We start from the raw sequence: 24,411 nt of genomic DNA, 5'->3' as shown, positions 1-24,411 counted from the left end.
ATATGCTGGCAGGAAAAAAATAAAAGAGGAAAAAAAATCCTCCTTCCACTGACTGGAAGGTGAAATGTCATTTGAAAAGAACATTCTATTTCCAAAATACAAGTAAAAGTCTGTTTTCCCTTCACAACAGCTTTGCCACCATTGTCTTAAAATAAAGAGGTCCTTTTTGCACGAGAGCAGCCTCAAACCACCCAGCCTGGAAGCCCCTGTTATCGCTGTCAGTTCTGTTACTCTGCCATCCGCAGCCAAGCAGATGCCTGTGCACTGCTAAAATACTGATCGCTTTGTTTGTAAGTTGTTGGACTAAGGTATCTGCATGCAACAGCAGTTCATCTGAAATACAAGAGTATTGAATTCACCACAACATCTTCCTGTACCAGCCTTTCAAGAAACAATGGGTCTCCCAAAGAGATCAAGGTCTCATGTGACTCTTGCTGTAGCAGAAGGGTAATGACTGAGGCTTATTCTGTTTCCTTTAGTCCATTTTGTTCTCCAGCACAGTAGTTGCTTGGTTTTCTGCTGCTTTGGACACAGCAATATCTCAGGACCTCACAAGAGCAACACACAAGTGTTTGTATGTATTAACAAATAATCTTCACCTCTTTGACCCTTTAAGTTTATACAGTGCTAATAAATAAAACTCTCACCTCTAACTGAAGTTTTATACATAGGAGCCTCAGTTGCACATTATGTTGTGAGCACAACCTGTGGTCTCTGGGCAGAGGACACAGAGTAAACGCTTTGCTCAAGAGCGGCGAAGGGCTGATAGAGACAATGAGTAATGCTCAGACATTCCTGAATCACAGCTAAATGCTGAGATTTTGTCTTGCTGTCCAGGGAATGGACTAGGCTGGATTCAAACCTGAGCTTGAAATTCACCCAGTGTCACAATCTCACAGTGGATAAGTGTTATCTGCCAAGCATGGACTCAGACTAGGCAGAACCCCCCAGCATTTCATAGTGAAGTAGCACTGCCTTCCCATCAACCATAGTGAAGTTGGCTCACTATGGGTGGCAAGACAATGGAACAAAGCCACCCTAGGTCAGAGCTGGAAACAGATGCTGCCAAGGGGCACAGATCCTCTCACTTCTAGAAAAAGGAGCTACAACAATCTCCAAATACAGTGGCAGTGCTTCACTCACTTCACTTGCATGTTTCTGTCCTTAATATCCTCATTCACAAAGCCAGATTTCAGCCTCATCTACCCACTGTGGGTATGAATATGAACACACAGTGTGGGAATGAAAACAAACCGGCCTCCTTCACTCAAACGTCCCTCCAAACAAGCACAAGTTAATTTTTCCAAGGTAACAGCTTTTAAATCACTTTCAGTTGACATGAGTATGATCAGCAGGCTTACGCTTTCCACCAGCAAACTGATGGATGGGGCATCAACACCAAGACAAAGCTCTCTATGCTGCACGTGTTTTCTCCTCATCTCTGGAGAGTGCCAAGCTCTGGGCTATGGCTAAGGGTGCACAGGCTCACAGAGCAAAAGCTTGGGTTTGCTGTTGGAAGGCAGAAGGGCAGCTCCTGTCAGCATTTTCCTGGTTTTCCTCCCCCATTTCCCCAGTGCTCCATCTAGAGGCAGCTTTTTTCCCTTTTTGCATCTCTTCCAAGAAAATGCAAAGCGATTTAGTTTGCAAAAATGCAAATACTGTCAATTTTTAATATAAACAGCTCCAGAAAAGTGTGGAAAGTCAGTTATAAAAATGTAAAAAAAGGAACAGAATAGTTAACAATAATTAACTCAAGTAGTTCTTCCTGAATTGTCCTGAGTACTCCACTTCCTCACAGTTCTTTGTACATAGTCACATAAATGTTTACCCTTCCAAGGTATTCTGCTTACATCAGCACAGAGAAAGTGCTATACAGGAAATCTACTGGCAAACAGCAAAACCCTTCCATACCTTGTTAGATATGAGCTGGATGCTTCGAGATCCACTCTAGGGAAGAGTGAAGCATTGCGTGCAACAGAGGAGATGTTGAGCCAGATCATGGCCACAGTGAAGTCAGTTTGGCCACTTACTCCATAGGATTGAAAGTTTAGCTCTAGGCTGGTGTTAGATGATCCCATAAAGCAGCTCAGCACTGGAAGTGGAAGGGATTAGGCTGGGTCTTTGGTTATTTCTCTGTGTGAGTAGCAAAGATGCCAAGTGCCATGCTGGAAATCCCTTGATTACCCCAGTCTTGACTGCTGTTTTTAGGAAAATGCTGACCAGTTTCTTCATGGGGGTTGGACCAGATGACTTCTGAAGGTCCCTTCCAACCCAAACTATTCTATGATTCTATGCTGTCTCGCTCATCACCCTAAACTCCAGTAGTCTTAAATGATGCTGTCAGTCCTCAAGTGACTAAAAACCGCATAATTTCACTAGATTGGATGGTCCAGTTCTCCCTGTATTTTACCTGCCCCAAGATGACTGAATTCACTTGACAGCAGTGGGAATACAGAGCAGTGTTGGAAAACATGGGCTTGAAGAACCAGATTCTAACCTCACTTGGGATTTCAACCAGTGTAATTAACCTAGTGGAGTTGATAAGTCTTTACATGATGAGATTAAATCCAGTCCTTTGTTTCTCTATAATAGAACTTCCTCCCTTTTAGATAATCTTCATCCTTGTGGCTTCACTTTCCCCTTTTGCTTAGTCTTTCATAAACCCAACAAATTAAAAGAGGATGGAGTAAAGTCTTAGGTATTTATATGGTGCCTATCATCTAGGCATTCAAGCACAGAGCAAGATAACTAATGTAAAGAGGTAAGCATTAATACAAGAAAAGATGCTTACTATCACAAACATTTCCCTTTAAATCATTGTACAAAATACAAAAGTTCACATTGTACACTGGATTCTTGTCTGAAAGGTACTCAATCTATTAGAGGTAGAAAGTAGTATGTTGCCATTCTCTCTCACAAGTAGGCTAGAGTTCCATGCATTTCAGAATGTGTCCTTTAAAAACAAAAGTTAAAGTTGTCACAGGGATATTTTTCATAGTTTTAAAACATCATATTTATAAATATGTATGCTAAATAAAACCAGATGGAGGAACAGTTCAACAGTCCTAGCCTCGTATTGCTTTCTCTCTATGAGAAACAAACCAAAAGAGTTCTCAAATGGTTGAGGGGCAATTTCATTTTTAACTTCTAAAAACAAGAACATGAATTTTTTTTTGCCCTGTATCTTGTACTCTGATCATAAAAAAAGGGACTCTGTACAACGTGCTGCGTTTATACACCAGTCCTATGGAAGTCTGTATTCCTTAAGTGCTGTGCGTCAGTGAGCAACTTCACCTTTCATCTCCGAGATCCTCTTGTTCCTTGACTCAGGAGCTTCAAAACAGACATGAATATTTACACTATTTACAAATGGAGTGTCCAAGCTCAGTGGCATAAAGTGTCCTGTAAGAATCGCATAAGCTGCGGTGACCCAAGTTCAAAACCTGAACAAGTTGATAAAGTCTTGCGGCGAAAGTGAGGTGGAGCAAGTCTCCGGGTTGTTGGCTGTGCAGGGGTGATCAGTGCCCTGGGAAAGGAGAAAACAACTCCATTTAGAGAGATTGTGGAAAGGGTGCCAGAGCATCAGCCAACTTAGCACTGCCCCCTGCCAGATATCCTGCTTGCAAGCAGAGTAGAGCCCAGAATAATATTTCTACTCTCCAAAGCAGTCAGAACTGAGCTTTGTGTATTAGGGGCTACTGGCAAGTCACAGGAAATAAAACCAGCAAAGATCCAGTTCATTCTTTTCCCTTTTTCTGAGGGATGAGAGGCTGGAGCCTACCATCAGCAGCACAAGTCTAACTATAGAGACCTGCCCTACCACAGCAGCCAGCAGATTTTTGTCTAGGCTGTTCTGTAGCCAGCTAATTGTGTTGCCAATATCTCCACCTCCATGTAATGGGTGGGAGGAGTTTCTGGCAATGCTAAGGTGATTTACTGCAGGCAGCCCTAAAGTATGCCCATTTCCCTCCCCTCTGAGGGCCACTACTTTTGTTCAACATAAAAATCGGATCTCAAGCATAGGGGAGAAAGGACCTTAACAGCTGAGGGAGGATTAAGATGTAGGAAAACACCAGGTTATGGAGGCAAAGGAACAACAGCACCCCAAAACAGCTGCAATCAGACAAAGCACTGGGTGCCCCAGTGCTCCCACCCCAATCGAGTTTGCCCCACCAGCACCTCATACCTTCCAGGAGAGGATGTGGCAGTGCCTGCAGAGCTGCAGCGTGTCACCATACTGCTCCTTCCGTGGGTAACACCTTATGAGCTTGAAGTACATCTTTTTCCAATCCAACTGCCCTTTGTCAGATAAGATTAGCCGTTTGCGAATCTGAAGAGAAAATAACAACAACTGTAGCAGGTCAAAAAAATAATGCTTTGTTCTTCCCAATTCATGTTCTCTCCCTAGCAACCTTGTGAGGTCCCGTAACAGTTCCTGAGAAAGCTCCTGCTCTGAATATCCAGCTACAACCAGCTTCCTGATGGCAACAGCCTCACCCAATACCGTTATCGGGATCTATTCCTATTTCATTAACATTACCATATGAATCCTGAAACACTGGGAGCTATTTTGTCACTACTCTAGCCACGGTTTCTGGCTGGCAGGACAGTGAGTACAGTTGCATTTAAGTTTTGGAAGTTATTTTGCTCCTTCACTGACTTGCAGAGTCAATGATTTGTCACATGAGCCTGGGCAACACCCATCTTCAAGGGTTCATTACTTGCAGAGACTGAACTTGAATTAACTTCCGCAGAGTCACTTCCAAAGTCAGATTCAGATAGTCAGAGCAAATAAAGCCAAGTAATCAGAGAGATGTGGCACACGGTCCCTGAAGTGCTGAGGTCTGGCATAAACATCCCAGACATTCACCTATAAATACAGAGAGGGACTTTGATTTTAAGTTTAGAAGACCCCAGATCTGGAGCCCACAACATAAGGACGTGGACCTGTTGGAATGAGTCCAGGAGGCCATGAAGATGATCAGAGGGTTGGAGCTCCTCTGCTATGGTGAGAGAATTGGGCTTGTTCAGCCTGGAGAAGAGAAGGCTCCAGGGACACCTTAGAGCAGCTTCCAGCGCCTAGAGGGGGCCTATGAGAAATCTGAAGAGGGATTTTTTTTTATAGCGGCAAGTAGTGACAGGACAAGAGGTAATGGCTTTAAGCTGAAAGAGAGTAGACTTAGATATGAGGAAGAAGTTCTTTACTGTGAGGATGGTGAAGACACTGGTACAGGCTGCTCAGAGAAGCTGTGGCTGCCCCATCCCTGGCAGTGTTCAAGGCCAGTTTGGACAGCCTGGAGCAACCAGGTCTGGTGGAAGGTGTCCCAGTCAGTGGCAGGGGGTTGGACACTTCCCAGCCATGCAATTATATGATTACCAGCTTGTAAAGGGCTAAAGATGTTTGCCTTATGTAAACTTGGGTACTGGTAGGGCTGTTTTCCACAGGGCTGTTTTCTGCATAGTCCTGTCACTCACAGAACAGCTCAGAGGGGATTTCCTGCTCTAAAGCATAAGACAGTACAACTCATTGCTCATGGACCACATCCACAGAGATTCTCTGTGAGGGTGTCTGTCCTTGTGACATCAGGGTCCAGGCTGGAACTTGCCTGCACGTTTTCCCCACACACATGGTGAGAGGAGCATGACTTGCAGTTGTTACTACCTGGATTAGGGTTGAAGTTCACCATATGACTAATTCCTCAGGCTCCTGTTTCAGGAATCATTTCTGTGGCATGCAAAACCCTCTACATAAATCATCTTCACAGCCATCCTCATGCCAGTCTGTATTATCAGCTTGTGGCACAGCACTTAGATCCAAGGCGAGTCAATTAAGAGTGTCCTACCCATGTGTTCACTTGCAAGTGGGGTACAACAAGCAAAGTGGTGGTAGTACCTGTCTGTCTGTGAAGTGGTACTGGCAGAGCTTCTTCCACAGCAGCCGGTCTTCGCTGAGCACTTGCAGGTCAGGAGCCACCTGACCAAGGCTAACCAGGTCTCTCCCATCACTCAGTCGCTGCATGATGTTCAATTGTAAACACAATGGTAGGTCTGTGAAAGTGGTTCCTTTAAAGGCAGGCTGGAAGAGACAGACAAAAATAGAGTTCACAGGAAGCTGAAAACCCAAGCAATTCTATGCTGCAGCAGAGTTACTGCTTTCTTAGCACTGTTCTTCACATAGAGGATAATGCTGTAGTTGCCTCTTTGAATAAGGAGACATTTTACATAGAGATATTTAACCTTCTGCCCCACAACAGTTCGAGATACCTTCAAGGATGAGGCCATGTACATGTAATACAGTAGTTAGAAGCAGAGTTGCAGTTCAAGCCTCCTCCTTCCCTTTTTGTGCATCCCACATCCATACTTATGAGACTCTGCTCCCAGAAGCACCACCACCAGCTTTCACTACAGCACGACATTGGCTGCATCATGGTATCAACTATAAACCACCCAGGTCTCTCCACCATGAGGGAGATCAGTTCTACTTCTCAAGTTCAGACTCATGTTATGCATATTGCTGGGAATCTCATGCTCTTCTGACATGTGTTTTAGCTTATGCTGTCACAGGACCCTGCTGTAACCACAGCAGCGACTGATGAGCACCCACAGCAGGGTTTTTCCCTGCATGTCTTCCCAGGTCACTGCTGGCAAGACTAACTTTGCGAACACTTGAAGGACCTGCCCCTTTCCCATCAGCTGCAGCCATGGCTTTCTAGGCTGTTCAGCCACACCAGAGCACATCCTAGCCCACAGAGACAAAAGCCACCTTCACACCCCATCCACCTTTGCTTGGTCTACATGGGGTGCAGGACTGTTTTGTAGGTCATCATGGTGGCACAGCTCCAGGACAAACTGACCACAACAGATTCGCAGGCCCTGCACTTGGGAGAAATTCAAGGCACACATGGGAGCAAAGCATCAGCAAGGACCACAACCCGGACTCCAACTGCTCCAAAACCAGCCCCAGCCTTATTAAGGCAAACAGCAGCTTTTAGGATTAGGTCCCAATGAAGAAACAATGTTAGACAGATGTGCCAAGTTTATCATTTACCCTGCATAGAGATGCTGCTATTTTAAGTCACAGAGTCACAGCACCCATCTCACAATTGGCAGAGCTATTAACTGTTTCAAACAAGAAGCACGAGGCCCACCATCAGCAGGGGAACACTGCACGAAGCTGCTTTTAATCATGTGGTTCCACCTCCGGTCATCCCATGTGAAACTCCACAGGCACAACAAGTATGTGTGTACACAAATAGCTCCCCCCTTCCCTTCAGTGCCCTCATCACCAGCCTGTCCAAACCATGCAGCACTACCCGGTACCTGCAAGTGCCACAGTTTTTCAAACGCATCATTTCTGGCTACCTCCACCAGCAACAGGCCTGAAAGAAACGCTCCAGGAGTGAACTGTCTCTGCCATCTCCAGAAGACATTTCTTCCCATGACAGCCTGGGTCGTATCTTGAGGTAGGAAGAATGCACTGAAGCCTGGATCACCTCCCATTGATCTCCCTTCCATTCTCCTGCACTCTCTACATATAAGCTTTGCTATGGCACAACATGAAAAGACTAAGCTCAGAGGCTCAAAAAAGCCCCAAAGCTCATGCTTATGTCTTATTTCTGAAGAAACCAGAGTGACTCAAGCAAATCCTTACAGGTTTCCCGAGTCAGGGCCAAAGACTTATCTGCTACTTCTTTTCCCTCAGTACTCCTTTCCAGGACTTTCAAACATTACTTATTTTGGAGAAGGAACACAGATGAGATCAGAGCAGTTCGCTGTCACTTTCTGGACAGAGCTTGCTTTTTGTTTTAAAGCAACTCTAACACACAATATTTTGCAAGTTTCTTTATTTTAAAGGTTTAGGTCTTGGCTGTTGCAAGACATTTCCCCCCCTCCAGAAACCCCAGAAGCACTCAGGGCACTGTAAGCAACTGGCTGCACAGAGCTGAGCTTGTTCTTCCTTCCTCTAAACTCAGCTGGTTTTGTTCTAATTTGACCTGAAGTCATCTTCACGGGTGTGAAATTTGTTTTGCAAGCTCAACATCTATTTTATTTTAGAAAAGTGCCTTTAAATACACATGTAAGTACACAGAAATGAGTTCTGTTCACAAGCAACATTTTGATGCACTTTAGTCTGGATAGACAGAGTTCTTTGAAATGCTTGTCTGCCCTTTATGAGTTCCTAAAGCAGAGGGAAGCAGCACTCAGGGCAGCAGACGGCCAGGTGAGCTGAGCCTGACAGTGCCCAGGCACAGGGCAGCTCCCCAGCTCATGGACCTGCTGTGCCCCAGAGCCACCTCACAGCTGGGTCAGTGCTTCCCTTGCAAGGCCCATCCCAAAAGCTGCACACTGGGAGTGACAGCAGGTGGGGACTCCCTGACCACCATCAGATAAGGCACTGCTGCTTTTGCAGCTCTTCAAACTCTCCAGAGTTTATCTCCCGTGCCCTGTTGCCTGCATCACTTCAGGGAACAACTGGAAATTGTTTCCGGGTGTTCCAGGAAAAGTGATGAATACAGGCCCTTTGCTTAATCCTTTGTAAATGACTCTCTGGTTAACCCCCCAGAGAAAAAGGTGCTCTTTATATTCTCTTGAGCCATGCCTTGGTCTGCCCTACCAATTTCACAGTCCAGGTCGCCACAGGAAAGTCCTACAAGGGGCACACCAGAGATCAGCCTTGGGGGAAAGCTTGATCATTCCTGTGAGTAGGTATCTGTTCCAAGTGGAAAAAATGTTTAGACATGGTCCTGGGCAACTGGCTGTAGATGTCCTTGCTTGAGCAAGGGTGTTGGACCAGACTACCTCCAGAGGTCCTTTCCAACCTCAACCCTTCTGTGACTCTGTGAAATGGAGCAAATTCAGACTATTCCCATGCAAAGCCAGGTTAGGAATTTCTCAATACATCTTTCCCATCCACAGAGACACTGCTGAAAACACACATTGTAAAAGCAGGACTCATCCGGCTAGAACAGGCAGCTCCAGACTATTGGAACAATCACTGACATTTTCAGCCAGGAAGCACGAAGTTGCACAGCTCTTTGGAAATTTGCATTTAATTTACAGATTGAGCAAATCTAAAACCTCAACTATCTGATAAACAGGTTTTGATGACAACATCTCAGTTTCAGAAAGACTGAGCTGACTTTTTAAACTGAGGCTTAGTCTCTGAGGACTCTCAAGTGGGCGAGGTGGTTTCCTGCCCAGCTTTGTCTGCACAACATTTCACAGCCATTAAGGAGTCAAACCATGGGGTCTGTGACCAGCAACAGCGAGCATGATCCTGGGTCATGTACATTGAGTTTGATTTAAGGGACACAAGTAATGTTAGGAATGCATCCAGTTATTTTGGCAGCTCCAGGTCCTTCCCCAGCACTCTGTGCTTGCACTTGGGAGTACAGTGAGATGCAGTCACCTAAGTAAGAGCTGCTACATGAGAAGGTTTCACAAAGGAGCCATGTTATTTTTAGCTTTCATGATTTGTGCTTACCCTGGTGATCTGAATGTTGTTCAGTTGCTGCTGCCAGTGGAGAATACTCTCCATCCTGTGCACCCACATGTTGATGTTTCCAACCAGGACAGACTTCCCGACCCGTTGAACTAACGTGCAGAGAGATGTATAGAGGGTCTGCAGCAATTCCCGTATTAGCCTGATGTTCTGCTGATCTTCAAGGACTTTGGAAGAACAGGAAAGGTTAAAACTGGAAACTGCCCAAATCCTTTTCTAAATCTATACATTCCTCAGGCAGGTCAATTTATCTGCTATAACCCCACAGGCCAGAAGAGCCAGCCTGTGCTTTTCTTTTTAGAGGAAAGCACTTAAAACATTAGCCAGGCACAGTAGGTTAGACAACAGATGGAAAGAGATCCTCCAGGATAAGCAGATGAAGTATCTGCCCTTTCTGCATCACTTCCCATTTCTCACCACTGGCAAGCAGCCAGTTTTCCCCTCTGATATCCATGTGTACCTCTTCCCCATCTACCCCAGCTGACGTGCAGGGAGACAGCTCAGGATCTCCTTTCTCATTATGTATACACATACTAAGAGGCTGCTCTCAAATCCCAGCCTTCAGACAGAGCTACAGCATCAGGGAGGGAAGTGCCACATGTCAACCATTCAGCCCCCCTAGCAGGTGAAGACAGCTCTGGAGCTTTCCTTCCCTCTGGAGCAGTGGGAGCACTTGATACAGCAAACTGGCAACAAGGCGGCAGCAGAGGCTGCAAATAGGCTGGGGGCAGGAGCAGCCCATCTCTTCTGCAGTCAGAAATAGGACTCAGTAGGATGCAGAAGGGGTGGTAGCAAGGAAAAGGAGGAATCACCTCAGATACCTACTGGAATACAGCATTTCCCACTGGCCCCCTTCTCCTGTCCTTCCCCAAGGGAAAACAGAACTGCACTACAGAAATAAGCAGTGGTGCCCCTCTTCACCCACACCAGGTTTGTTGCCTGGCTGTTCTCAAGGATGTGGTCCCCACAGGACTGCAGGTTAGATCAGATCAGATCCGCCTCCTCCTCCCCCTCCCCACTCCTGTCTCTTACCTTTCTGCACCACTTTCTCCAAAATGTTCATGTAGTTCTTCTGGGCAATGCCGCTCAGTGACGTCAGCTGAGACTTCGCTATCAGCTCCAGCAGCTGGGGATAAAAATAGAGGTTGCAAGCCTTAGAGCACAGAGATACCTTTCTAATCTTGACTGCTGGTCACATGACGCAGCAAAACAGTCCACGCACTTGTTTGCTGCTGGAAAATAAAAGGGAGAGAGAACGACAGAGCAAGCTAATGCAAAGGGGGAGGAGAGCAGAGGCCAAATAATTAAACCCACATTGAAGGGGGGAATAAGAGCATTCTAATGATGGGGGGGGGGGGGGGGGGGGTGTGAAAACTTGATTCCATGGTTCAGAGACACAGAGAAACCACAGAGCAGCGCTGAGGCTGGCAGCCTCTATTCACACCAAGAGAACAACGAACAGCCAACGTCACTGTCCTTCACTGGGGCATAAACAAGCCCTGTCATGAGGGAACACGAGCGAATGCCTGTTTGGATGGGGATATTACTGACGAAGCACTAATGAGAATCAGACTCCGCGATTTACGTCAAGCTCCTGGGTTGCATGGGTTTTGTCAGAGGGCTGTCACCATGGCAGAAAGGTTGAGCACTGTATTAAAAACTGCCTCCCCCCTTCAACAAACTCCTGTTCCCCCAAGGTTTCCTCCTCTGTTCAGCTCTTACAGCTGAAACGCCAAGCCACCTTTCCCCATTTGTCTTGTTTACTTGTTAACCTCCCCTAATGGAGGTCTTGCTTTTACTTTCCATTAGGATTTGGTTCCCATCACTGATCTGACTTGTGTACAAGCTGAACACTGAATTTAGGCTGCAGATGCTAAAGGAAGCACTTCCCATAGGGAAGATGCCCTTTCCTCCCCAGCTCTACCACCACAAGAACAGCTGTGGAAGTTCCCTATGGACAGTGCACTGCAGAACATGTGTCCTGTGATCTTCCAAGCCTTCCTCCCTTCCCCCAGCATTATATAAATACACAGGCTGTCCACGTGTCAGTCCATTTGGTTTGGATGTACATAGCCTTCTGTTTTAATTTAGAAAGGAAAGGGAAAACCTTTTATGCTACAAGTCAATCAACACTTTACCACATGACTAGCTTATTAATCCTTTATCATCTGCAGCTACAGTATCCAGTTGCTGGCACTGCAGAGCCCAGCGAAGGTGCAACTACTTGTGTCAAGTAACTAAGATGGCTTTTGACAAGACTTGATAAGTCATGAGCTGAACTGTTTGCCCCGCTGTAAGAATGCGTCCAAAAAGTCACTGGCAGCTTGCCATGAAGCAGGGAGCTGGGGAGAGGTGTCACTGCAGTCATTTGCCTGCTCTGCTCACATGTGACTACCACTTAGGAACAGTGAAGTTGCCTTGAGTGACTGATCTTCCGTCTGATTTCCAGGCCAACACCACCATCAGATTGATTTTAGTTTACATTCTATTAATATCTTGTACCTCTCATGACTCAAAGAAAACAAGATGAAAAAAGACCTGTGCTAGCTTCTGTGAAGGGCAGGCTGCCTGTTTTCTTGGCTCATTTGGAGGGAAACAAGAGATGCAGGAGTTGGTAATACTTGGTACACAGGTATCAGTGCATCTTCTTGCTATATCAGCTAAACTGAGACAACAATAACTAGATACTCTTAAAAACAAGGCAGTTTGCAAGACTCTCAAGATGTTTTATAAGAGGTCTTTTATTCATTTTTTGAAAAAATGGAGAAGTAGAAAAAAATATCAGTGCCCCAAAGTGGTCTGTAATACCCTGCTTACACTGAACTGTTCAGCCTTAAGACCTTGATTATAGTGATCAATTCACCAGACCCCATCTGTACATTAGCCACACATGCACCCAGATCAGCTCTTCTGTGCATGAACAACTGCTGTCTCCAGATTGCACCATTCTGGAACTGGCACAGAGACAGCTTCCTCCAGGCTGGGTGTTAGCAATGTTGTGCCCCTTACAGAAAACACCAAAATGCACCCAGTGATAAGCATCACATAATGCAATACTGTAGGAGTGAGATGCCAAGACTATTCTTTAAGAACAAGGATAAAAATCTCAGTTCCTTGAAGAATAGCTAAATTAATTTTGTCCCAATTTAGCAAATGATGAACAGATTCAAATTTGCCCTGTCTGTGTTTATCAAGGTTCAATTTATGTTCAGTGAACCAGCTCAGATATCACGTGTCACCTCCCTTCCCCTGCAGCAATAAACACAGGATGAAATTCCATATGAAAACTATGTTGTGAATACTTCTAGGACTGCTCCACAGGGACTGCTGGCTGAAGCAACCAGCTTAGCCCTCCAAACCAAGACATTTTTTATTCTTCTGTGCTCATGTAATACACAAAAACCAAGTAAGCAATACAGTTTTATCCATGCCCCACACACTCCAGTTTATTGGAGGGTCTCAGCCTTGGCACAGACCCAGAGTATGCTCTCTTAATGGACTGCCAAATGGGGGTCTACAGCATTATAAAAGGTAAATCAATGTTGCCACTTGCATAATTCAGACCAAGAGCAGACTGATGAATTCAGATTAATGCTGAGTAGGGTAAAAAGGCTGGAGAGCTGCAAGCATGTGTTATGATGCAGTTGCATTAAGTCCAACCCACGCTCAACTGAGAGGGACAGATGGTTGGAGAGAGTGCACAGGGAAAGGTTAAGAGCAATTTTAAAAGGCCTGCTTTCAAAACCACTAAGTGATTGCATTCCAGCTGATTGTAACTAGGCCTCAGAAGCCTGCAAGACCTTCAGAAAACAGGGCATTAGAGCCCAATTCACTCTTTCACCTCCTCAGAAGTTGATAAAGGTGATCTGGTAGCTTCCACAGAAAATCCTTCCTACCATCTCACCCACATTTTGTGTGCTCAGAGGTCTGCCAGGGCCACAGAAGAAGGGCAAGAGGTGCAGTGGGCTATTCCAGAGCCTCTGCAAAGCTGGCAGGAGGCAGCATCTTCAGCAGCAGGGCAATAACCTGCTCAGTTCCCCACAACTGATAGGCTTCTGCCCAAACCCCACTAGCAGTCAGCCTAAAGCAGCTGGTGCAATGAGCCACTCAGCTCCACAAGCAGAGCAGGTCCTCCTACCATAACAAGGGAAAAACCCAGCAAACACAACACTGCCATGTGGCAGGGAATAAAATTCCCTGCTTCAGGACCATGAGAACACATGACATGAGTCACATACAGCAACTACTGTGCGCAGCATTGCTTAGACCTGCTACAGCCAGATGGCCCTTGTGCCACTGTCTCCATTCAACACCGGGGTGTGTGGGCAAGCCATACCCCAAACTACACACAGCTACCGGCTTATAGCACAGAGAGCCAAACCCCCCCCCAGCAGGCCTGCTGCACCCAGCAGATGGGTGCAACCTTGACTCAAAAAGAGAAGTGGTTTTAATAATTACAAATCGTAAGTCTCAAACTACTCGAGTGTAAACCCACTTTAAATACCTCAAAACAGCTATGGGGAACCTGGACTGCACCCTGGGGGTATCCATAAGCTCCTGCTGGTTGGGGATTATGGTTCCTCACATCTGTACAGCTTAAGAAAAACATATTGCAGTGAAAGATTCCTCCTCCAGCCCCACCTTGCTCTCACAGCCCTTCAGTTTGTGGCTGAAATGTCACATTGGCTTTCAGCTTGGATGCAGAGCAAGAGCAGGGCGAGTTATAATGATTTACAGCACAGGTGCTGACAGATCTCCATGAGACAGCATCAAGCAGATTCTTTCAGCACAGCATAAATCCAGGGCTCCTGGAGCTAACTGCTGTAAAAACATTATATAAAAGACTACTTTAGCAGGCTGCCCATTATCTAGATCATGTTATTCCAGAAGTGTGCCCATGCAGCTTAACCTAACCTAAGCTTTTATGATCAGACACAGCACCTTCCCTTGAGATATTACTGCACAACCATCATACAAAAAACCTTTCTGAAGGAAGCAACCTGTAAAACCTGTCATCTGAACAGTGATCCCAAAGGAGAACAAACAACTGCTGGGCTGTAGGTACTTGTTGACTTTGCTGATATTACTTTTGCTTACAGAATACTTTCAGTCTTTAAAGCCAGAGAAACCAGGGCTGCTTCAAGACCAAGAACAGTTTAGGTCCTCTGTATCAACCACACACTTCATTACTAGCTCTAAAACTTTGTCCTGTACCACACAGGCAGATGGTATAGTTTAAAAGATCAACAAGAATCAACTCCTAGCACCAATGCCTAGACTTAGCACTTCCAGCACTGTATCATCAGACTGTCAAGATGAGATTGATGTTGGAAGAGAATTTCTTCAGTTATATGTACTCACTGGCTCCATGAATACCTGCCAAGCTTCTTGCAGCTCACACCACCTCAGAGGTGCCCATTTGATCAGTGCACTGTCAGTATTACTTTGGGAATATCTTAAGCAGCAGACATGTATGACAAAATCAGCACCAAAACCACTGTAGCACTTAAGTTCAGAGAAATTCAGAAAGGAATGCTTTGAAAAAGACAAGCTGATGCTCAGCCTGAAAGCCCATTTTTATGTCAGCAGCGATGTAGCTGATTTCTCTGTAGGGCAAGTCTGCATGTAGCTAGCAGAATCCCAAGCCTGCAGCTGCTTCTCTCCCCCTTTCCCCTACAGACAACCTCATATTCTTCCCCAGCCTCCAACTCTAAACTTCCCTCCTTGGAAAGCATTTGGTTGATGAACTAAGTAGCATGACATTAATCAGATACCCCAAGCAACGGGCAGAACTAGAGAGAACAAGGGAGGGAAAGGAAAAATATTATGCCTGCCAATATTCAAAGGCATTTTCCATGTGACAGTCTGCTCATCTGTGTGCTCTAGCAGGCCTGTGATTTGCAAAGGACCATAAGCAAGATCCACATTTAGGCAGAGCTTTACATGAGTGAATCTGGCCCCTAAGGCACTTTTATGAGCTACTATCCACTGGAGACTTGGCTGATACAAGTCTTTCATTTTAAGAAGCCAGTTTTCTATTTGATCCATGGTACCAGGTTTAATACCTTCTTTAATCTGCCAAACCACAAGTCAGCCTCAATTAGGAAGCTTCATACTTCTCAGTAGTGCTGTATCCTTAAAACTACTGAGGGAAAACTATTCTTACAAGCTCAAAAGAGAGCCAATCTGTAGAAACAAGGACACATGCCGACTTCCATACAGAAAACTGCTGTTTTGGACACAGCAGATTCAGGATGCTTTACGGAAAAAAGGGGGAAGAAGGTCAGCCAGAGCCTCCCCACCAGACCACACCAGCCTCACTGAAATTTCAGTTCACTATTCAAAATGTTAAATAGGAATTCTGCTCGATCATTGCAGTCCTATGCAAGATACCCTCCCAGGCTGACAGAGGGTTCCACAGGCTACTTGTCACCTAGACAAACCATGGTGAACCTGCCCAGATCACTTCTTCCTTAGACACTTCATGACATTTGACTCAAAGGGAAAGCAATACCAATGCTGCTTGCTCCAGAACCTAAAACCTGAACAGCTGGTGCCTCATCAGTGATCAGCTGCTGATGAGATGTGAAAAGGAGCTGTTTATAAACAGCCTCAAGTTAACAGATTTTTTTTAAGCTTATTGAATTCCAAACCTTGATAAACATCTGAAGTTCAAGATCAATTTGCAGATCACATGCACATAATATACAAGCATCCACAGTCCTTGAGACAGTAGCTCCCCAGCCACTACCACGCCCCTCAGCCACACAGAGCCAAAAGACCTGTTACACAAAGCCAGAGTATGGGGAACTGGGGGTTGATGCCTTCCTCCTACCAACTAATGGTGTCAGGAGTAACCAAATGTTTCACCACTGAAACCACTGCTACTCACACAGTATTTAGAGTAACCATGATCCTCACAAAAGTTGAGCAGTGCCTCGAAGAGGTTTAGCCCAACCTCTCATTCCCAAAATGCTCAGCTCCTCAGTGTTTCTCCTTTATCACTTCAAGCAAGATAAAGCTTCACAGCCCTCATGGAGCTGAAGCCTTCTGCACAGAGATTTCTGCTGCTCTATGGCCTCTGCAGAGACGCCATGCTCCCTTTGGGGGCTACAGAAGTTACACTTAAGCTGAACTGAGAAGTCAGGGATGAAAAACTAAGTTCTCTGGGTTTCAGAAGTGAATTTAACAATTGAAAAGTAGTAGGAATGCTAGGCTAAGGACAGCCCATCACCTATGTTACCACCACCTATGTGCTTCTCCATTTCAACAGATCAAAGAGGAAGTTTTGGGCATCTATCAACACAGCTACCATCAACTACTTCATGTAGCAAAGCACAACACCCCCTCCTTTCACACCTGGGCCTCTCTTAGCAAGTGCTTCCTATCACCCAATTGCAGCTCAGTTCAGAGCCTCTACCACCATCACAGCAAAATAAACCCTGGCCTTTCACTCACCCTCACAACATAGTTGAATCTCCTGGAGTCCAGGATAGCACTGGAGAAGTCAAGTCGGTTGAAGGCTTCCCCCAAGGTGCAGTAACCATGGCGCTGAGGAAAAAAAAAACAACACAGTCTGGGTCATGTTTTGGCCGACATGAGTCCAGACAGCACCAGGTAGATGTGACCCAGGGCAAACTCAACTGAGCAAGCTCATGGTTACAAACCATGGGAGCAGCTTGCAGCTGGAGGAGGCCTCCCACAGAGCCACACTCACTGACATCAGGAGTGGGCATGGCCAGATGTAGATTTAAGGTATTTTCCTCAACAGGGACCAAGATCTGCTCATGACCCATGAATTTACTGGTGAGAATGAGCCACACATTCCCATGGTTCAATATGTAGGGCAAGTTCAGAGCAGTCTCATACAGCTGCTTCTCTCCATGAGCACAAGCAAGGCGTTGTGATGAATTCCAATGGTTTTCCATGTTAGGATTGTTCTGGATGAAAGCCAAGAACAGTATTATGGCTTGGTCTGCAAATGGCTGGTTTTTTTGTTTTTGTTTTTTGTTTTTAACTGAGGGAAGCAAACAAGTCATATTTTAAACACATGTACAGCAAGCCCTGGCTCCCTGATTGGGGCTTAAAATCATTACTGAAATTCCAACCACAAGCCAGATCTTCTACTTATCTCCGAAGAGCTTCTGGTGATTTATATCAATACAGTATCTCCCACTGTGTGGAAAACACAGTAGAAAATGGAACAAAGAACCTGTGGAGGCACTCACCTCTTTTGTGCTCCCCTTGTGAACATAGATCCACTTCTCCTGGTGGAAATCTGTTTGGATAAAGACATTTTGCTCAGTTAATCTCCCACCTCAGAGGGCTGGATCTCTGTTCTGCTCATAACACTCACTGCCCTTTTAGTGCAAATGAAGTTATTTCGTGTTTAAACCATCTGCACTTGAAACCAAATCTAGCAACATGCTAAGCTGCTTTGTTTCCATACTCCTTCATTTGAGACTGCAGCCCTGAGCCTTAGAGAGGGCTTCTGTTTCAGTGACACAGCTCAAGACTCTAAATGTTTAATCTGCCAGCCACAGATATACCATAGCACCTCCTTTTATTTGGTCCCAGACAGTAAGCGTGGCTGACAGCCAGGTTCTGTTGTTATTGATTTTATTAACTATTCATTACCTTGGTTACAGGCTTGGGATTGAATGTCAAATTTGAAGTTGAGCAAAAATGTCATGAGACACCAGGCATGTGGGAGAGAGCTTTTAGCAGTGAGGTCAGGCTCAGAGGAGCATGCTTGTGCTTGCAGCTAACTTGCTAAAAAAGAAAAACCTATTTGGGACCAAAATTTTCCTATTTCTAATTGCCCCTCCCTTCCCTCAGAAATGGGAGTTGTCCCATCCACTCCCCAAAATAGCTTTCCTGTACCTACCACACACTGACTTGGTTTGCAGTAAAGCCCTTATTGTAAGCAGTTTTGCTGCTCAATCCTCCTCCCACAGGCTTTTGACACTACTTCCACCACACACTGTCAATCAACAGCTAGTGTAAGGAAAATTATTCTCCCTGTCCTGCTAGACTTCTTTCCTTAAAGAAAATATCAGACTTCTGGAGTCCTTCCACCTAAGGATGCAGCGATGTCACTGCTGCCTGGTACTGTGAGCCCAAGGCCAGCCCATCTCAGTTACAGATGTGCAGACCCTTCACCAGGCCCTTTTAAATAGTAGGTCACAGCAGAATCCAGCCAAAAACTGTCATGGTAACATTTGTTTGTTCAGAGAACCAAATACACTGAGGGGCCAACTTCTGGCACCAGTTTCTGAAATCCTGGGGGATGCACAATGAGCTAATAGTAGTGTGGGAATTGTAACTCATTTCCTCTGTGTGTGTTTACATTTGTAGCCCTCACATTGAACTCTAGTACCTATCTTCCAATCAGATCAACACAGACCCTGCTGCCCCTGCAGGCTCCCCCGAGTCCTCCACAGTGCACCATCCAGACCCCTGCTGCTCACTGAGCACACAGGGATTTCAAACCTTCCATTGTTTTGAGTGAGCTGAAATCTTATTTCATTTTTCACGCACTCCGCGCACAGAGATAGGATCAAAGCTCGCATTCAGGCTTATAGCCTCCAGTAATGTAGATTAGTGCTCAACATGCATATGGAAGGAAGAATAAATTTAGCTTATTGTGCACAAGGAAGTCTATGGGGTGGGGGGGAGGGGGGGAACCAAACCCTGGAACTGGTTCATTTGAATGTACCATAGGAAAAAATTACCCTCTTTCTGACAAGCACAAATGACAAATTTGAACAGAACAAGCACAACTCCTCAGAGCAAGGATTATAACAGGGGCATAAATCTTCACATTAAACCGTATCCAAGTTCTCTACTTAGGTCAAACATGGGCGCAAAGCCCTTCAAGACACTCTGGAAGGCTTCATAAACTGCAAAAACCAGAGATATGAAGCATTTTCCATTGTATTGCAGCAACTCCTCTTAAAAAAGAAAGCCCAAATAGACATCTTACATTGAATCTTGGCTTTGTTATTCAGCAGGTCTTTTTTTCTCTTCTTGGCAGCAACATCATAGTTCAGGCTGTTGAAGAGATTCTCTTTGTTGTGATCATCCTTCTTGCAAAAGCTGTGAATGACACAAAGCAAGGTTTCTGTTTATTTCTGCAGTCTGCTGAACACTGTTTCCTGCAAGGAGAGAAAATACACAGGTTTTCTCTGGGAGCTCCAAAGCTGTCTCCTTGCAGGCTGCTCTCAAGAGGTCTACATGCAGATTTTGCATCCAGCAATGGCATTCTTAAATGGGCCTCTGGTGTCTCCTTTCTGTGCTACGATACCCATAACGAACAGAAACAAGTAAAACAGATTGCACAGTTAGTGCTGGGACACTACTGGGCAGTATTTTCCTTTCTTTAACCTGTTTCTATCTTTATGTAGCACCGTATCTTCCTGCTGCAAGTGGTAAATTCCTCTGAGCCATTCAGACTTCCACAGACAGACATATTTAGATATCTGAGGACATATATATGCACTCAAAATATTTATTAACAAGAGTCCCCACAAAACATTGTTTCAAGCTCAGCTGAGGTCCAGACTCTGCTGATGGCTTTCCAAACACCACATAGTAGTGACTATACAAATTAACAGCTAGGATCTCTAGTTCAAGACTGCCCATCTGCTTTTGCTGGAGCTCTCTGCTGTAACTATATGATTAGTGCAGAGAGCTATAACCCCTTATTTCCTCCAAGGCCAATGAAAGACTATCTATAAAGAGGATTTGCATCAACATCTCCACATTCTTCAGACCTGCAAATGAGCAGATCCATGTAGCAATGTGAAACTGGGAAGCCCCCAGACAGTCACATCACTGTAGCACAGATCCATGGGGGTGGCAGCACCCACCAGGAGCTTTCACACCAGAGGACCCCGCACCCACCATGCTGCCCAGAGCCGTGGGAATGATGTCTACATGTGGAGATGCTGTGAAGACAGGAAATGCATGCAAGAGAATGAAACAGACAGCTCCCCATCTCCCCCATTGCCCCAGCAGCTCACAGGGGATGGGAGGTGGCACTTTGTAGCTCCGAGTTCAAAGAAAGGTCCCAGGCACATCACTGCACCTCTCAGCTGCTGTGGCTGGGTCACCCCTGGAGCTCTGGCAGGCCCTTGAGAGTTGCTGCTTACAGCCCTGGGCAAGCTTCCTCCACAACAGCCATGAGGACCTTCACATAGACTGCTTCCTCCACAGACCTCATGTTTATGTTGCCTCCAAAAGACAACACAAGCACCATACCAGCTCACACCTCTGACAGCTACCCAGCCCAGGCTCCTGCAAGGGAATGAAACCTGGGGGACAAGGTTCCTCATCTCTCCTGTTTGACATCTGTCAGCACAGCCACGCCAGCAACATACATGGGAACCAAGTGACCAAGTCATTTTCAGCCCCATGAGGGACCCAGACCTCTTCCAGATGGGTGTTCTGGTTTGGCATCTCACATGGCTCCCAGTGCAGAAGAAACTTCCCTGGCTTCAGAACATCAAGAGTATCAGCTCCCCCTTCCTGCTCCATGTCCTCCTCACAGAGGACATCTGCAGCAACTCCTGGAGGTTCCACCACCATACTGCACGAGGGGAACAGCAGCAGTGCAGGTGCACAGTATTCACAGTAACAGCTCAGGGAGCCTGACACTTCCACCAGGATCACCTAAACCTAAGAGCAGAACATCTCAGCTGCGCATCTCCCCCATCCATGCTGCTTTCTGGTGGGGGACCAAAGCCCAAGAACAGAGCATGGCAGTAAGGAAGAAGCAGGTTTGAGATGTTTGAGCTTGCATCTTATCAATAATGGGTCAACACACCAGGCCCAAGAGCACAAGATGGATCTGCTTTAAATCTTATGTCAACAGCACACCCCTGACTGTTGACTTCCTACTGAATGACTCTGTAATCTGAAACCTTCATAACAGCAATGGACGAATTCCAGCATGGGAGGCAGATTATCCCCTGTTTATGTACTGCCAGGTTTCCATACGCTTCTCCAAGACATCTTGACAGGTTGAACAGTTGGACACCAGCACCTGGCACTGGAAGGACCCCAGACTGGGGCCAGTATGTCACCTGCTCGCTTTTTAATGCGAAAAAGGATGCATAAACCCATGGCAAAGCCAGTATTCCCAACACAATCACATTATTAACAGCCATTTTCCTACCTACTTACAAGTGAGATGCTTTCCATTCTGAACTTCATTTTAACTTAGCGCTTGCACAAAAGGGAGACCTGCTACATAAACCTCCCTGCACAACAACATTTCAGCAACGGCTCACAGCAAATCCCTGTTTGCTCCACGTCCCTTTGCCATGGACATTCCTGACCCATCCCTCAGCCCAAACCTAACTGAAAACAAGATGCAGCTCTGAGAAACGCTTGGTTCTGACAGGAGCAGTTTGGCCGGAGACCACGAACACCCACACTGCTGCACAGGCTTCCTGCGCGCCGTAGCTCGGGGCTTGTTGATGTTGTGCAGGCAGATTAGTCAAGCAGCACGGAAGGTACATTACTCATGGCTTCAAACACATCATCCCGCTCCAGCCCAAGAGCCGGGAAGCCCCAGCCAGGGCTGTTTCAGCAGGGGGATATCCCTAGATTCCCACAGGAGAGGCTCAGCGATGCTCCCCGTGGGCACACCGCCCAAGCCGTGCGGCTGCGACTGTTTTCACCCCCTTCTTTCCCGTCGCACAACCGAGAGGGACAACGGCCTCTGTGTATCGACAGCCCGGACCGCCGCCGGGGCTGAGGGAGACGGGCTCCGGGTCCATCACATGCGCGGGGGAAAGACACCGAGCCCCCTCGCCTCAGCGCTACCGGCAGCTCCGCACAGGAGCCTCCCCCAGCCGGCCCCAGCCCGGGAGAGAGGAGACGCCGCCGTCCATCTTACCGACCCCCCCCCCAGCGCCGTGCAGCCGCACCGCGGCGCCCCCTGGCGGCACCGCCTTGAGGGGGGGCAGGAGCGGGGACCACAAGAGCCGCCGCGGGTACCTGCTGATGTCGCCGACGAAGCCGCCGCTCTTCTCGTCGAGGAAGCGCGTCCATCCGTCAGCCGTCTTCACCCAGCTCTGCCCGGGGGACCGCCAGTCCTGCCCCAGGAACGGCATGGCGGCGAGACGGACCGACACCAAGAGAAGAAGCGGCAACGGGACCGGAGCCGGAGGACAGCACAGTAGCGCCGAGGGTGCCGCAGGGCTGCTAGCGCCGCGCAGCGCCGCGCTATTTATGCAGCGCAGTGTTGCCGGAAGCGCGGGGCTGACCCCGCCCCCGCCGCGCCGCACGTGGCGGTGTTTATCGGCACCGCCCCGCCCTCCGCGAGAGGCCCTGGGCGGGGAGAGGGGCGGGGCTTTGCTGTAAGGGGGCGTGGTTTTGTCAGAGGGGGCGTGGTCACAGGGGGTGAGCAGCGGCAAGACGTGAGTGAGTCCATGTACTGCGCAGGAGTGTGGGTGGTCGCGTTCCGTTGATAAAGCATCAACTATCGGTTACAGATACATATAAACGTAACATCTTATGCATATTGCAATTCCAGATATAATGTGTATTCCAGATACATTCCTATATTCAATTTATTGATACAAATAACGCAAGCATTTACACAGGCATGTTTGTTAATACTTATGAATGTGGTTTACATTTTCATGTATTACAAAATTGTGTTCTATTTATAGAAATATACAGAATCTGAACATACAGACAAATTTAGAACCTTGTGAAAACATGCAGTCTATATATACAATGTAGTATGTGGTTCTATATAGAGAACACAGAAATTTTTCTGTATCGAATGGGTTCTAAATATATGCTTCATATGTATATATTTTATACTTGCATAAAGTTTTATGTATGTACAACATACATAAAACATCTATAACGTGTATATAACATGGTTTATGTATAACATGTATATAATGTTTTATGTACCTATTTTTTATATATTCATGTGGGTTTATATTTCATTTTTATATATAATACTAACTATTTTTTTATTTTATAGATAAATATGATGAAAGATACATAAATATATATAGCAATATTGCATGTGGAAGTATGTATGATATATATATACATAGTTTATTGTGTGCATGCACTGGCATTTGGTAGCAGAAGTGTTAGGTACTGAACATTAAAAACACAGGGGTCTTGCACTCAAGCCCAGGCTGAGGGAGCATGTTCACAGCCGGAGATTCACTATGGGACATTCTGTAAATATAGGACATTTTGGATTAGGATTGCAATGTATTTACCCTGTGCTGTAGTGTATGGATCTCAACACACAGATTTTCATATTGCTGGTTGGCATTACCTGGGGGCATTATACGTGGGGAGTTCCTGGGTTCCCAGGAGCAGCTCCAATCCCATGGGAAGAGATGGGCAGCCATTGGGATGAGGCGGCCATTGGGATGGAGCAACCATTGGCCTTACCTGGCCAGTGCTTGGGGCTGAGAGCTGAAGAAAACAGACATGGTGAGCAGCTTCCTGCAGGGCCTCAGGGATAAACTGCCCTAATCCAGGTCACGTTGACAGCAGTTCCCTGGCTGCGCTACTGGCGGCTATCAGGCGTTCAGCAACATCTGGCTCTTGCAAGTGACGGTGTTACGTATTCACCCTCAAAAAACCCCCAAATCCCTAAGAAAAACAAGCACTGGAGGACTGCATGTGCAGATGCAGTGATGCCAGGGCTGAAGGCAGGCAGCAGAGCTGTGGGGTGTGTGTCTGCTGATGCTGGAAGCTCCACACCAGGAGCGTTGGCCATCCCCTGGCTATCCCACCTCCATCTCCTGCCGTGGCTCGCCAGTGGGAGGAACAGTGAAAACCCCTCAGTTAGATGCTGCCGTGTCTGAAGGGTGGCTGCAGTCCCTGGGGACAGAAAGTGCTTTAGAGCAGCACTGAGCCAC

The 24,411-nt window shown here is 46.5% G+C and overlaps 1 protein-coding gene across 4 annotated transcripts; it reads right to left on the bottom strand.

Moving 5' to 3' along the window:
• Nucleotides 1–1,635: 1,635 nt before the first annotated feature.
• FBXO32 (F-box protein 32) lies at nucleotides 1,636–22,634 on the bottom strand. 4 transcript variants are annotated; one of them, XM_061447765.1, is made up of 9 exons: nucleotides 22,508–22,634; nucleotides 19,488–19,600; nucleotides 17,731–17,780; nucleotides 16,961–17,053; nucleotides 10,535–10,628; nucleotides 9,485–9,669; nucleotides 5,894–6,076; nucleotides 4,187–4,330; nucleotides 1,636–3,526 (listed from the first exon to the last, which is right to left on the bottom strand). In XM_061447765.1, exons 1-9 carry the CDS (start codon nucleotides 22,621–22,623, stop codon nucleotides 3,437–3,439), a joined length of 1,068 nt encoding a protein of 355 aa, XP_061303749.1. In that variant the 5' UTR covers nucleotides 22,624–22,634; the 3' UTR covers nucleotides 1,636–3,436. The 4 variants fall into 4 exon arrangements, with proteins under 4 accessions (XP_061303749.1, XP_061303750.1, XP_061303751.1 ...); XM_061447766.1 differs by lacking the exon at nucleotides 22,508–22,634 and adding an exon at nucleotides 22,016–22,104; XM_061447767.1 differs by lacking the exons at nucleotides 16,961–17,053; nucleotides 17,731–17,780; nucleotides 22,508–22,634.
• Between the last annotated feature and the right edge of the window lie 1,777 nt (nucleotides 22,635–24,411).

Source organism: Pezoporus flaviventris, unplaced genomic scaffold, assembly GCF_033815535.1.
Source record: "Pezoporus flaviventris isolate CSIRO_AGI_PZ_B2104156 unplaced genomic scaffold, CSIRO_AGI_Pfla_v1 ptg000007l, whole genome shotgun sequence".
In the NCBI taxonomy this organism is placed as follows: Eukaryota; Metazoa; Chordata; class Aves; order Psittaciformes; family Psittacidae; genus Pezoporus; species Pezoporus flaviventris.
Note: the sequence above shows the minus strand (reverse complement) of the source record. Positions and strands in the feature narration are given on the sequence as shown.